This window comes from Pteropus alecto, unplaced genomic scaffold, assembly GCF_000325575.1.
Source record: "Pteropus alecto unplaced genomic scaffold, ASM32557v1 scaffold563, whole genome shotgun sequence".
Classification (NCBI taxonomy): Eukaryota; Metazoa; Chordata; class Mammalia; order Chiroptera; family Pteropodidae; genus Pteropus; species Pteropus alecto.
Window position 1 is genome coordinate 176,813 of NW_006433385.1, and position 11,454 is coordinate 188,266.

Here is an 11,454-nt window from a genome sequence, read left to right on the forward strand (position 1 = left end):
CAGCAGACACAGGCGCCGACGCCTAAAGCAAAGCTAGGGCGTTACGCAGGGAGGTGAGCACGAGATACTAGGGGAACTCGGGAGGAATCGAGAAGGCTTCGCGGAGGAGGCGACTATGAGCTTGGAGGTGAAGACTGAGGGTTTCTCCAGGCCGGAAAGAGAGAAGAGGGTCCCAGGGAGGAAGATCAGCCCGGGGGGCCGTACGGAGACGTGAGTGCATTTGGTGTCAGGGAAACAGGTGGAGTTCAGAGTGTGAGGTCCAGTGTGAGGCAGAGGCAGGAATGGGGTTGGCAGGGCCTGGGGTCAGCCAAGGAGCACAACTTTTATCCTCTCGGCAAGCAGCAGGGAGCCCCCGCAGCCTTGGCGAGACGGCAGCCTGGGCATTTTGGTGCAGAACCTGGCGCGGGGTGGAGGAGGCACTGGAGGAGGGACGGGACGATGGCAGGGGGACAGCGGTCTGGGAGGGCAGGTGTCGGTACCTGAGCCCAGGCCGTGGCAGTGGGAAGAAAGTGCCGGCCGGATTGGAGAGGCGTCCAGGGGAGACTCAGGGGACTTGGTGGCCAGCTGGGTTGCCTGAGGGACCTTCAGTGCCCTTCTCCCACCCAACCCAGCCAGCTCAGACTCATCCTCTGGGACCAAGCCTCCCCTGCACTGTTCACAGTCTTCACATCCTTGTCCCAGTGGTCTGTTACACCCCTCTGTCCTGACTGTCAGCTCCTTGAGACCAGGGGCCGTGTCTATTACCCATTTGTGTCTCTGGCGTCCAGCAAGTTCCTGGCACTTAGGAAACGCTCAGCAAAGCGTGTGGGGCAAAGGAGAATGCAGAGGGGCAGGGGCTCTAAGGTGACGCCCAGGTGTCCGGCTCGGGCATCTGGGTAGGTGGCGGGGCCACTCATTGAAATCAGAGAATTCGGATGGAGCAGGTTTGGCTGCAGGGGAATAGAGGAGGGCACTGTGCTGGTTCGGGACACGTCACATCTGAGATTCCTGGGCCAGAACAGTCTTAAGTTCCCCAAAATGAGAACTTCCCTGGGTCTGACATCGCTGAGCTGCCTCCGTTCCCTTGAAGAATTCTCCACAAATGACGACACGAACTCTGAGGGTCACCTTAGCACCCTTGCCCCCGGCCCCCCTGGAGAGGGCGGGGGTGATGAGGGACAGCTCCTTACAAAGAAGGAGCGACCAAGACTCCAAGCCCCCCATTGCAGCCCAGATGCTGGGGGTCTCCTGTCCTGCCAGGGTCAGACCCGCTCATGCCGGAAGTGGTGGGAAACAGGCCTCACCCCCAACACGTAGAGGACTGGCTGGTGGGAGGGAGGGGAGGAGGAGAGAGGAAGGGGTCAGAGGAGCTGGGTACAGACCTGGGCAGCAGAACAGGGCGGAGATGGCCCAGGCGGGACCAAGGAGGCAGCCAGCCCACCTCCTCAGCAGCTCCGAATCCCATTCCCCCTCCCCGCCCCAAAGGACCACTGGCCACACTCGCCTCCCCTGGAGGCCCCCCAATGGGCAAAGTGGCTCTGTCCCCATGTGTTGGCCCGCCAGCCCCGCCCAGCACCTGGATCTGCTCGAAGGGGACCTCGAAGCTGAAGGACTCGTTGAAGTAGGGGTTCAGAGTCTTCTTCTTCACCGTCGTCTTCTTCTTCTTGAGCCTCTTGCCGCTCTGCAGCAGGTGGATCTTCACATAGGGGTCTGCACGGGAGAGGCGCGGCCCAGAGGTCCGGTCAGCCCCACCCGCCCGTGGCCACTGAGTCCAGAAGAGTGAGGGCGGCTTGACGATGTCTGTCCCAGGCAGGGCGGAGGACTGCTAAGGACGACCTCCACCTGCCATCCCTGACCTTGCAGACGAAAAACCAAAGCCCACAGAAAGGACATGATCTGCCAAGGCCACACCATGGGTTAGGGACAGGGCTGGCAGCTGGACCTGCTAGTCAAGCCCAAGCACCAGCTGCTGCTCGGGAAGGTGCGGTGATTGGCCATGCCACCACCGGAACATCCCACCTGTGCTGCGGGCCAGCCCCACCCAGAGCACTCCCCTCCTCCAGCCCCCTTCCACAGCAGAGCCCCAGAGCCTGTCCTGGAGAAGCGTCACAGATTTTGGTGGCACCACAGATGGCGAGCCCCGTCCACTGCCTATGCTTCCCTGACAGGAGAATCCTAGGTTACTGACTCATCTGAGGGGTCCTTTCTCCGGTGGCGCCCAGGGCCTGGAAGGGGAGCACGGGAAGGCAGTTCAGAGGGTCAGGGAGCCCTCAGAGAAAGTGGGAGTCAGCAACTAGACTTCTGCTACCTGGTCCTGCCCCCAGGACCCGCAGCTGTTGGGAGACCCCTCCCGGTGGGTGTGCATGCTGGGTGTGCGTGCTGGAGCTCCAGCAGAGACTGACTCGCTGCTGCCACCCAGTGGCAGCCAGAAGCTCTGCACGTACCTGAGAGGCCGCCCACGTCCATCTTCTTCAGGTTCTTGGCCTCCAGGATGCAGACCGTGAGCTTCCCGGCCGTGGGCACATAGCGCAGGGAGGTGCAGATGTCCCCCAGCTTCTCTGGCTGTCCAGAGAGAGAGAAGGGACCTGGAGTCATGTCAGCCATCCCACTTTCTCTAGCAAGGACGACCAGTCTTCCTGAGACTAGCAAGGCAGTGGTGTGAGCCCAGCTCCCTCCATCCCCAGGCCCCACAATCTGATGGCTGAGCAGGCGTCTCAGTGGCTGACCCCGTGACCTCCTGCCGCTGCCCAACACAGCCCCTCAGGGTGACCAGGTGGCATCAGGGCTCATGTCCAAGGGCCCTGGAGATGGAGTATCTCGGGAGGCTTCCTCCAATTCCTCCTCCCACTGAGCCAGCTCCCTCCTGCTGGCCATTCCTCTTGCAGAGCGATGTGTGGTTTTTAAAGCACTTTGCATCTCTTATGTCGCTGTCCCTGCAACTCTTTCATGCAGACAGTGCGAAGGTTCCTTGTGACCAGCGAGAGACAGGTTTGGGGGGAGAGGACGTGCTCAGAGTCCCATGACAACTGGGCACAGGGCCAGGGGGAGTGGAGGAGCCAAGGCTCCTGGCTCCCAAGACCGCTGCCGACACCCGCCGCAGTCACAGCTCAGAGATGGGCCACCTCACCCCCGTCGGGCCCTGGGTGTGGGCCCTTCCTCAACACACGCAAACCCTCGGGTGAGGAAAGATGTCTCAAGCGTCTCTTCTTGCCCCTGCATCACTACCAGGGACTATGCCCAGCACACTACAGGAGCTCGGCCGAGACAAACGGCGTGTTTGGGTCCACGGAGAGTGCTTGCTAAGTATTTGGTAAGTGAGTGAACGCTGTGGCCGTTGCTAGAGGGACACGCCCCAATGCTGAGAGTCTTTTAGAACAAACGTGGGCTCCCCTTGTGGGTAAACTGAGGCAGAGCCCGGACTCACTGGCTCTAAATGACAGAAGTTTCGGAGTAATAGAGTGAGCATGTTGTTTCCTTGAGCACCCACCAGATGCCACGCACCTACGAGACATGAGCTTTACACAGATGTCATCCCCACTGCAGAGAATGAAGGAGAACACCCAGGTCCAAGGACATTAGGCGAGGAGCCCAGGGCCACACAGCCAGACCCTAATGCGACCCAGAAGCTCGGCCCCAGCGCCATCATGCCCGGTCTCTGCCCTCACCTCCTCCTTCTCCCCGCCCTGCAGGTCCCGCCACTCCTCGACGGGCTGGCCCAGGTCCACGGTGTTCATGGGCACCTTCACCTCCCCGATGATGTCGTGTTTGGAGAAGCGGTCGAAGTCGTAGATGGCCATCACCAGGGTTTTGCCCCCCAGCTCCTGGTATGGCACCTGCAGGCACAGAGGGGCAGAGAGGGCAGCTAGGGGTGCTGTGGGCAGAGCTCTGGCCTGCGGGACTCCTGGCCAGTCTGTAGAGACACAAGTCCCCTGAACCTGGGGAGCAGAGCACAGGGTGGGGAATCCTGGTCCTCCAGGGGCCTGGGCGGAGTCTCACATGTGGCCACTGTCCCCAACGGAACTGCCTCCCGGACCTCAGCTGCAGCCAAGGACCAAGGAAAGGCCTGCAGCTGGGACCTGGTAACGGGTCAGGAGGCACCCGGCACCGACATCCAGCCCTTGTCACCTTGAAGGTGAAGGTTTCGTTGAAGGCAGGGTTCAGTGTCTTCCGATGGACTTTGGTCTCGTATTTCTTCTTCTTGTCTGGAAGGAGGAAGACTTTGACGTAAGGGTCAGAGGTGCCGCCCATGTCCAGGGCGGGCAGTTCGGCAGCCTGCAGGACGCCAACGGTCAGCTAGAGAGAGAGTGAGCAGAACTGGCATCTCAGGGCTGGATGTGCCTGGACCAGCCCTGGCAGCAGGCAGCTGCGAGGGGAGGGCAGGCTGGTGCTAGTGAGAGACTGGGCCCCATCTCCACCCCCAAGAATTGGGGACACTGAAGTTGAGAGGGCGACAGGTTTGCCCAGTTGGCGGGCAGGTCTACAGCGGAGCTAGCCAGGGGCCCTTCCCGAGAGCCAGCTGGGCACCTGTGCGGCCCGGATGCCCGCACAGGCCGTGAGGTTCCCAGCCTGCCCACCTCACCCTCCAGCCCAGCCCCGCACACCTGGTTAGCCTGAAAGTCATAGTCCAGGGAGAACTGCAGCTTGCCCAGGTTCTCAGGCTCCTTCTCCTCTTCTCCGTCCCCCTCGCCCTCAGTCAGACCCGTTTCTGCATCGTCATCGTCCTGGCGGGGGGCTGTGGGGAGAAGGGACACGTTACCAGAAGAACAGAGCAGCCTAGCTTTGCACAGGGACAACGGGAAGCCAGCCCCCTGTGCAGACCCTGGCTCAGCACTGGGTATAGGAGGCGTGGTGCTATCCGGGGTACTCACAGCCCCTCAGAGCCCCAGCTCTGCGCTAAGGTGTGCCGCCCCTGCGAGGCCCAGTGCAGGGAGGCCAGGCGCTGTGCCAAGCGCCCCACAGCAGCTCGGGGGGATGGGGGTGCTTCCCTTGTCGGCCCCTCCCCAATGCCTCTCCCAGCTCAGGCCTCTCCCACCCTGGGCAAGACCTACCGGAGGGCGTCCAGGTGGGCATCCGGGCGGCAGGGAGCGGCAAGTCCACGCAGGCAGGAGGAGGAGGAAAGTGCCATAAGAACAGACCCAGCCGCTGAGACCAGCCGGGAAGTCGGGGAAGTCGGGGAAGTCGCAGCTGCTCGGCGGGGCCGGGCGGGGCTGGGCCGGGCTGGGCCAGGCCCAGGGCGTTCCCGAAGCCCCTCCACACACCAGCTCACACACAAGCACACAAAGGCCACTTTGCTCCCCGGCTGACTTCCTGAGATCAGGCACTTCCCTCCATCCTCCCCCGTGTTGATTCCTTGAGCAAAAGATTCTTCCCAGTCACCCCAGCTGAGAAAGTGAAGCCAGAAGTCTCTGTCAGCTCGAAAAAGGGAACTAGGGCCTTCTGGGCTGAGCAGCCCTAAGGACGAAGGACCAGTAAGCAAACCCAATTTGACCGGCCTAGGGACGCCCGCCGGGCCCCGCCCGCCCCAGCCAGAGGTGGTCTCCAGGCCCCGTGTGGCCTCCTGGGGCGCTCTTTCCCAGGTTTTGTCCCAGTGGGGGGCCCGTCGTGGCCTCGGGGGCGGGCTGCAGGGCCGCTCGAGGCGGGAGCCCCGTCACCCTACCTGTGCCCCTTTCATGTCCTTCATGCTCATGGCGTTCTTCGCGCCCTTGGCTTTCTCCTTCTTCTTCTTCTTCTTGCAGCAGCATTTCTTGCAGACGCAGAAGCAGCAGGTGAGCAGCAGCAGGCCGGCGACCACGGCGATGGCGACCAGCGCCCAGGGCGGCACTGCCCCGCGGGGAAGGCCGGGTCAGCGCCGCCTGCCTCGCAGCCCCGCGCGTGCGGGGTCTGCGGCCTCCAGCGCCCACGCCCCGTATCTAGTCCCACGCTCACTGCGCATCTGCAGGTGAGATGCTTGACGCGCCTTTCATCATTAACACCTGGCTCTGCCCTTAGCTGCCTGAGGATGCACCTGCCCGAGGAATGGCAGCAGCCAGGAGATGGGAGGGCCCTGTCAGACGGGTGGGAGGACCCCGAGGCCCACCCCATGCTCAGTCTCCTGGGGGCTGGCCCTGGGTGGCTCCCCGTGGTCCCCAAAGCCCCTCTCTCGCCCTAGGGCTGCTCCTCCGCAGGGCCTCTGGGAAGTGAGTAAGCAAGGGGACATTTATTTTCCATCTTCCAAAATAAAGTAGTTTCCAAGTGTGACTGGAGAACGTGAGTAGTGATTTGTTTCATCATTTTTCATCTTATTTTGGCTTTACCTTTCGAGTTTTCTAGATTTTACAAGAACGTTGTCCCCTTGGAGGTTGGGGCACATAAACCCCTTGCTCCCCTCATCACGCCAGTCCACACGCCCTCATTCTTGCCTCCCCAAATAATCCAGCCTGGAACCCGAACATTAGGAAACAATCCAGCCAATCCTGTCGCAGCGCTGCCCCTCAGCCCCGCCCACTAGGCCCCGCCCACTAGGCCCTCCCTAGCTCCGGCCTCCTCGCCAGCCACAGGGGCACTCACAGGGGATCTTGCTCATCTCATTGAAGAACTTCTCCTTCAGCTCCGCGAACATGTCCTCCTTGGTCTCCCCGGCGCCCCCACTCTCGGTGGAATTGTCCGCAGGCCCGACCGGCATCGTGGCCGTGGTGGTGGCAGGAGCCACCATGGGCTCCTGGTTCCTCTTGAAGATGTTCCTCATGGTGGCACTGGGGACAGCTGTGAATGAGAAGGGAAGGGCGAATGAGCACCCTGGGGATCTGGGTGGGGAGGGGCTCCTGCCCTCCCAGTGCGTCACCCACCATGTCTCGGCCCAGCAGGCAGAGGGCCTGTTGTCGAAACAAACCACAGGCTCCTCATTCCATCACGGACATCCCTGCACAGCCTGCGTGTCCCCGCCTGTTCCTCTGCTGCCTCCTGCACGTGCGTGCGTCCGTGTAAACACACACACGCGCACACACACACACACACGGGCACCTGCCCTTCCCTTGCCTAAAACGCTGTCCCCGCAGACCTCCACGCCGCTCCCGCTCCTGCTCGGCGAGGTCCTTGTCACCGCCGAACTTAACGGCAGCCCCGAGGTCCCTCAGCACCTCCTCCCCAGCCCCCACTCAACTCTCTCCACAGCACAGATCACCGACACTGTGCATGTTGTGTCTTTCACTTGTCTCCTGTTAGTAGGATTTAAGACCCTTGAATTCAGGGCCTTTGGACTAGCACGTAGTAGGTGCACAGCAAGCTCACGGTAAGAACTGGGCAGGTCAGAGGCTGTCTCTGGTCACCCACGCTCTCTAGCCCACGTCTGTGGTCTCACCAGCCACTTGCACAGTGCCGGGGTGTCTAGAAGGAGACAGACTTCCACACCCCTCTTTGGGTGTTTTTCGTCCCACCAGAAGCTAAGGAAACAGAGATGCTGACAACGTGCCACCAGTTCCCAAGGCTCCTGTGGGAAGAAGAGGCCCAGAGAGGTGTAGCGACTTGTCCAAGGCCACACAGCACAAGCTGCTGGTGGCAGCGCTGGGAGCAGAGTCGAAGACCCTGGGCCCCCGTCCAGTGCCCCACTTAGGGAGCAGGGCACCTGCGTCTGAGCAGAGACGATGCCAGAACAGCAAGTCGTCGGGGCTGGACGGCTGCCCCCACTTCCCTCCCCAAAAGCTCGGGGTGCAGCCCTGGAGAATCAGCAGCTGCAAGGGCTGCAGATGACAAACGACCCGGTGCTCAGAGACCGCAGGACAGAGTGAGCGCCTGTTGGCTCAGAGCCACCTGGGCAGGAATGGCACCGCTGGGCAGAGAAGGCTGCGTGCAGGGGTCAGGCCTGTGGACGGAGGAGCCTGGGAGGCTGCCCCGGGAGACCCCTGGGGAGGTGTTAAGATGCAGGTCCCCAGCCCCACCCAGCTCAGTGGGCCGTTCGCTCTGATGCAGGTGGCCAGTGGCCACACTGGAAAAGGTCAGAGATTTCGGGGAGGCTCCCCACAGGGGCTGAAGCGGTGGGTGGGAGTGAAGTGGGCCTGCAGAGCCCGGTGGCCGGGTGGGGTCTGCTACCGCTCAGCACCGCGTGTGACCCTGGGCCCTCCCCTCCGCCGCAGCCGCAGGGCCCCAGCAACAGGAGACGGTGTGAGCCCTGAGGTACAGCGCACTCCACCAGAGCCCAGCAGACAAGGGCCCCTCTGCCCCTCGCCTGCTCGCCGAGTCCCCCCACCCAGCACCTGCAGGGTCCCCCACATGCACACAGGGTCTTCCTGGGCTGGCACCAGGTGCCTGAGCAACCTGGATAGGTGACTGAGTGGGGACACATGGAAGCTTGGGGACCAGCAAGCATCGAGGTGCCTGCTGTAGGTCATGGGAAGTGGGGATGCACAGTTGGGCCTGGGAGTCTGCCCCCAGAGTGTCACAGGGCCTCGGAGGACCTGGGTGTGTACGAGCTGTGAGCGTGAGGCTTGAGGGTAGGACCACGGGGTCCTGGTCGCACTGAGCAGAGGCTGGGGAGCACACGGGGGAAGCGAACTCTGAGGCTCAGCAGTGTTTATGTGACGCGATTGATGGGCCGCTGCTCTGCCACATGAGAAGTCAGCCTTCACGCCAGATGCACATCTTCATTTTGAGCTAAAGAACATTAAAAATCGATGCATCTTCTTCTTGACTGAATGTTACAAGCTTTGAATGCACCAGCTCTGTGGAGCGCTGCCCTGCCCAGGCCAGAGGCTGGGGATTTGGCTGAAAGCAAGGGCCTGTCAACGTGAGCGTGCGTGTGCACGTGTGCACAACGTGTGTGTGAGTGCACAGGTGTGGTTGGGAGGGAGGAGCAGAGCTGGGCTGGGTGGCAGGTGCCTCAGTCACTATGAGAAAAGTCAGAGGCACCTGAGACACCCCAGCCCCCGCCCCGGCTTGGACGAGGGCTACTCCACACAGCTAGTCACTGGCCCAGGCCGGAGTCAGTCTCAGACCCTGGAAAGGAGGAGGCTGGGGGCAGACTGAGGCCCCTTTGGCCGAGTGATGCAGAACGCACCCACAAACTGGTGTCAGCACCAAGGACAGGCCGTCCACACACTCAGGCGGAGCCCACGACGCGGCTGGGAAGGAGCGTGGCGGGAGGCCGGGCAAAGATCAGTGTGTGCAGGTGCACGCATGTGCCATGTGTATGTGCACGTGTGAACATGTGCAACGTGAGTGCATCATGTGTTTGCACGTGTGCGAGTGTGCATGCACCTGTGCCATGTGTGAACACATGCAATATGAGTGCATGTGTGCCTGTGTGCATCATGTGTTTGCATGTGCATACAGAAACACCGTGTGTGTGGGTACCATGCATGAATGGTGGGTGTGCATGTGTGTCATATGGCCACATGTGGGTCAATGAGGCGGCCTGGGGAGAGAGAATTGGGGTCCAGGCCACACCACACGTCTAGGATCAGAGTGACATCTAAAGGCCCTGTCCTCGGCTAATAAGGAAGACAGACTCCAGCACGAGTCACCTTTCAGAGCCACAGGGTCTTGGGCGTGGAAGGGACCACTGCAACATTACTGTCACCTCTTGCCCCTCTGTCTGGGGACGGGACCCTCGGCCTCCAAAGGGCCATGAGGTTTGGAGCTGGGCCCTCTGCCTTCTCTCCACCCTTTGCAAAGTGGCTTTGGCCTCCCAGCTGCCCTCAGCTTTCAGACGTGGTTCCTGAGACGCCTGGAGACCTTCATCCAAGTATGAGCAGCACGAGGGCTGGGTCTGAGACCAGACGGGGACTGCAGAATGCAGGTGTCCCCGTGCGGCCCCGGGAGGCAGGCGGGTCTCGGCGGCATCACTGTGTCAGCTGCAGACAGAGGGCGAGCCGCCTAGTCTCCCAGGAGCATGTGAGATGCTCATTACCGCCAGTGCCTCTGACAGGCCGTGGTCTCCAGGAACTTAAGTGGGTCGTGTGGGTCCCGGGGGCACAATTACATTCCCCAAAGAAGTGGATGTCCTCCCCTGGCCTGGGGGAGGGACAGATGCCCGTGCCAAAAATGGGAGGACGGCTGTGTCAGGATGCTAACAGGCGGGAGGACGGAGGGGACTCAGGGAGGCTCCAAATTGTAAAGTCCCAGTGTGGACTTCTGCATGGGTCCAGCCTACGAGGCTGTGTCCCTGAGGAGAAGGAGCCAGGTGAAGCCGGATGCGGCCAGGTGAAGCACAGGGAGGGCGCATGTGAGTGAGTGCCTGGCCCCAGGTCAGATGGCCTGGCGTTGCTTCGGCTCGGCCCTGGTGGCCACGTGAGCTTGGGCAGGTGGCTTCTCTCCCTGTGAAGTGAGGATGAGGGTGGGACCTGCTCAGAGGCTCCCGGGGCCCGGGAACAGTGTGGGCATAGCATGACATGATGCCCACGTCCCTTCCCAGGGCGCTGGGCTGGGTCGCAGGGGGCACACGGCAGCTCCCATGGGCAGAAGCCGGCAGCCTTCCTGACAAACGCCCCCAGCCCTTCTGAGGCCCAAACCTGGGCCGGGTCCCCCTCTGGGCTGTCCACTGTCCCAGGCTCTCCGCTGCCTGTGCCCACTCACTGACAAGCCTTCCCTCCACCTGCCCTTGACACTCAGCGTGGTGGCCCCTCAGGCTATGGCCACTGAGCTCCCTTTGTTCTAGTTCCCAAGCTCTTGGGTGGGGGTCTGACAGTCCCTCCAAGCGGGGAGCAGAGTGCAGCTGCCCACTCCAGCCACCACTCCCTTCTGTAGATGACAGGCTCAGGGTGCAGAGACACAGGCGCCCAGACGCACCACGGGTGGCCCAGCTGAAGCAGTGGGTGTGGCCGGGAGGGGGCTGCTGGGCTGTGGCTCTGGGAGCCGTTGGCACAAGGTGGCAGGGGCTGGGAGGACAGTCACCTGGGGAGAGTGTGGCAGAAGGGACCAGAGATGGGAATGGCAACCTTCAGAGGGTCGGCAGGGAGTCCTGACGGTGAGGGTGGGGACACGGGGCCCTCTGGGGGCGTGCCATGTTTGCACACACCTCGTGACTCCAAGTCACACCTCAGCCAAGAGCGACGCGAGCCTGTGGAGCAGGCAGAGCTGCGAGCTGGCCGGCGGCCGGCGCTCCCGCCACGCGCGAGCCTCAGCGGTGGCACAGGGCGGACTCGCCGCAAGCCAGGCAGTTCCGCGGCTCGGAGACTGGGAGGGACGTCACAGGCAGGACTGGGGGGAACATGGTGGTGGCCCGGATGGGATCCGAGGTCCCCAGGACAGCCCCGCGGGTCTGAGTCTTCATCCCACCGTGATGCTCCAGGGACGGCAGGGGCCTGGTGGTCACAGGCGGTCCCCAGGCCAGGGCCACCTCCACCTGCTCGGCCCTGGCCCGTTCACACACTGGGCAGTGACCGAGGCCCCGGAAGTCCACCTGGGATTCGCTGCTGGGCGACAGCATGGCCCTCGCACAGGGTGAGTGCGGGAAGGAGCCTCAGGGCTGCCCACCCGCCTCGAGGACACGGGGCCATGGTGACC

At 62.4% G+C, this 11,454-nt stretch overlaps 1 protein-coding gene and 1 long non-coding RNA gene across 3 annotated transcripts in view; one reads left to right on the forward strand and one right to left on the reverse strand.

Annotated features, from left to right (window-relative positions):
* Positions 1-7,020, reverse strand: part of SYT2 (synaptotagmin 2) — a 7,425-nt gene extending 405 nt beyond the window's left edge. The window contains exons 1-7 of the mRNA XM_025044267.1: positions 6,526-7,020; positions 5,636-5,799; positions 4,581-4,700; positions 4,105-4,272; positions 3,645-3,812; positions 2,424-2,541; positions 1,556-1,689 (exon numbers count right to left, since the gene is read on the reverse strand). Coding sequence (XP_024900035.1) covers positions 1,556-1,689; positions 2,424-2,541; positions 3,645-3,812; positions 4,105-4,272; positions 4,581-4,700; positions 5,636-5,799; positions 6,526-6,703 — 1,050 coding nt within the window. The 5' untranslated portion in view covers positions 6,704-7,020. The remainder of the gene's footprint in view (positions 1-1,555; positions 1,690-2,423; positions 2,542-3,644; positions 3,813-4,104; positions 4,273-4,580; positions 4,701-5,635; positions 5,800-6,525) is intronic.
* On the forward strand, positions 7-6,224 carry LOC112476963. Of its 2 annotated transcripts, XR_003045262.1 has the most exons (3): positions 7-3,289; positions 3,669-3,803; positions 4,189-6,224. It is a non-coding gene; the product is annotated as an uncharacterized LOC112476963 (long non-coding RNA). The 2 variants fall into 2 exon arrangements; XR_003045261.1 differs by having other exon boundaries at positions 3,669-6,224.
* Positions 7,021-11,454: the final 4,434 nt, after the last annotated feature.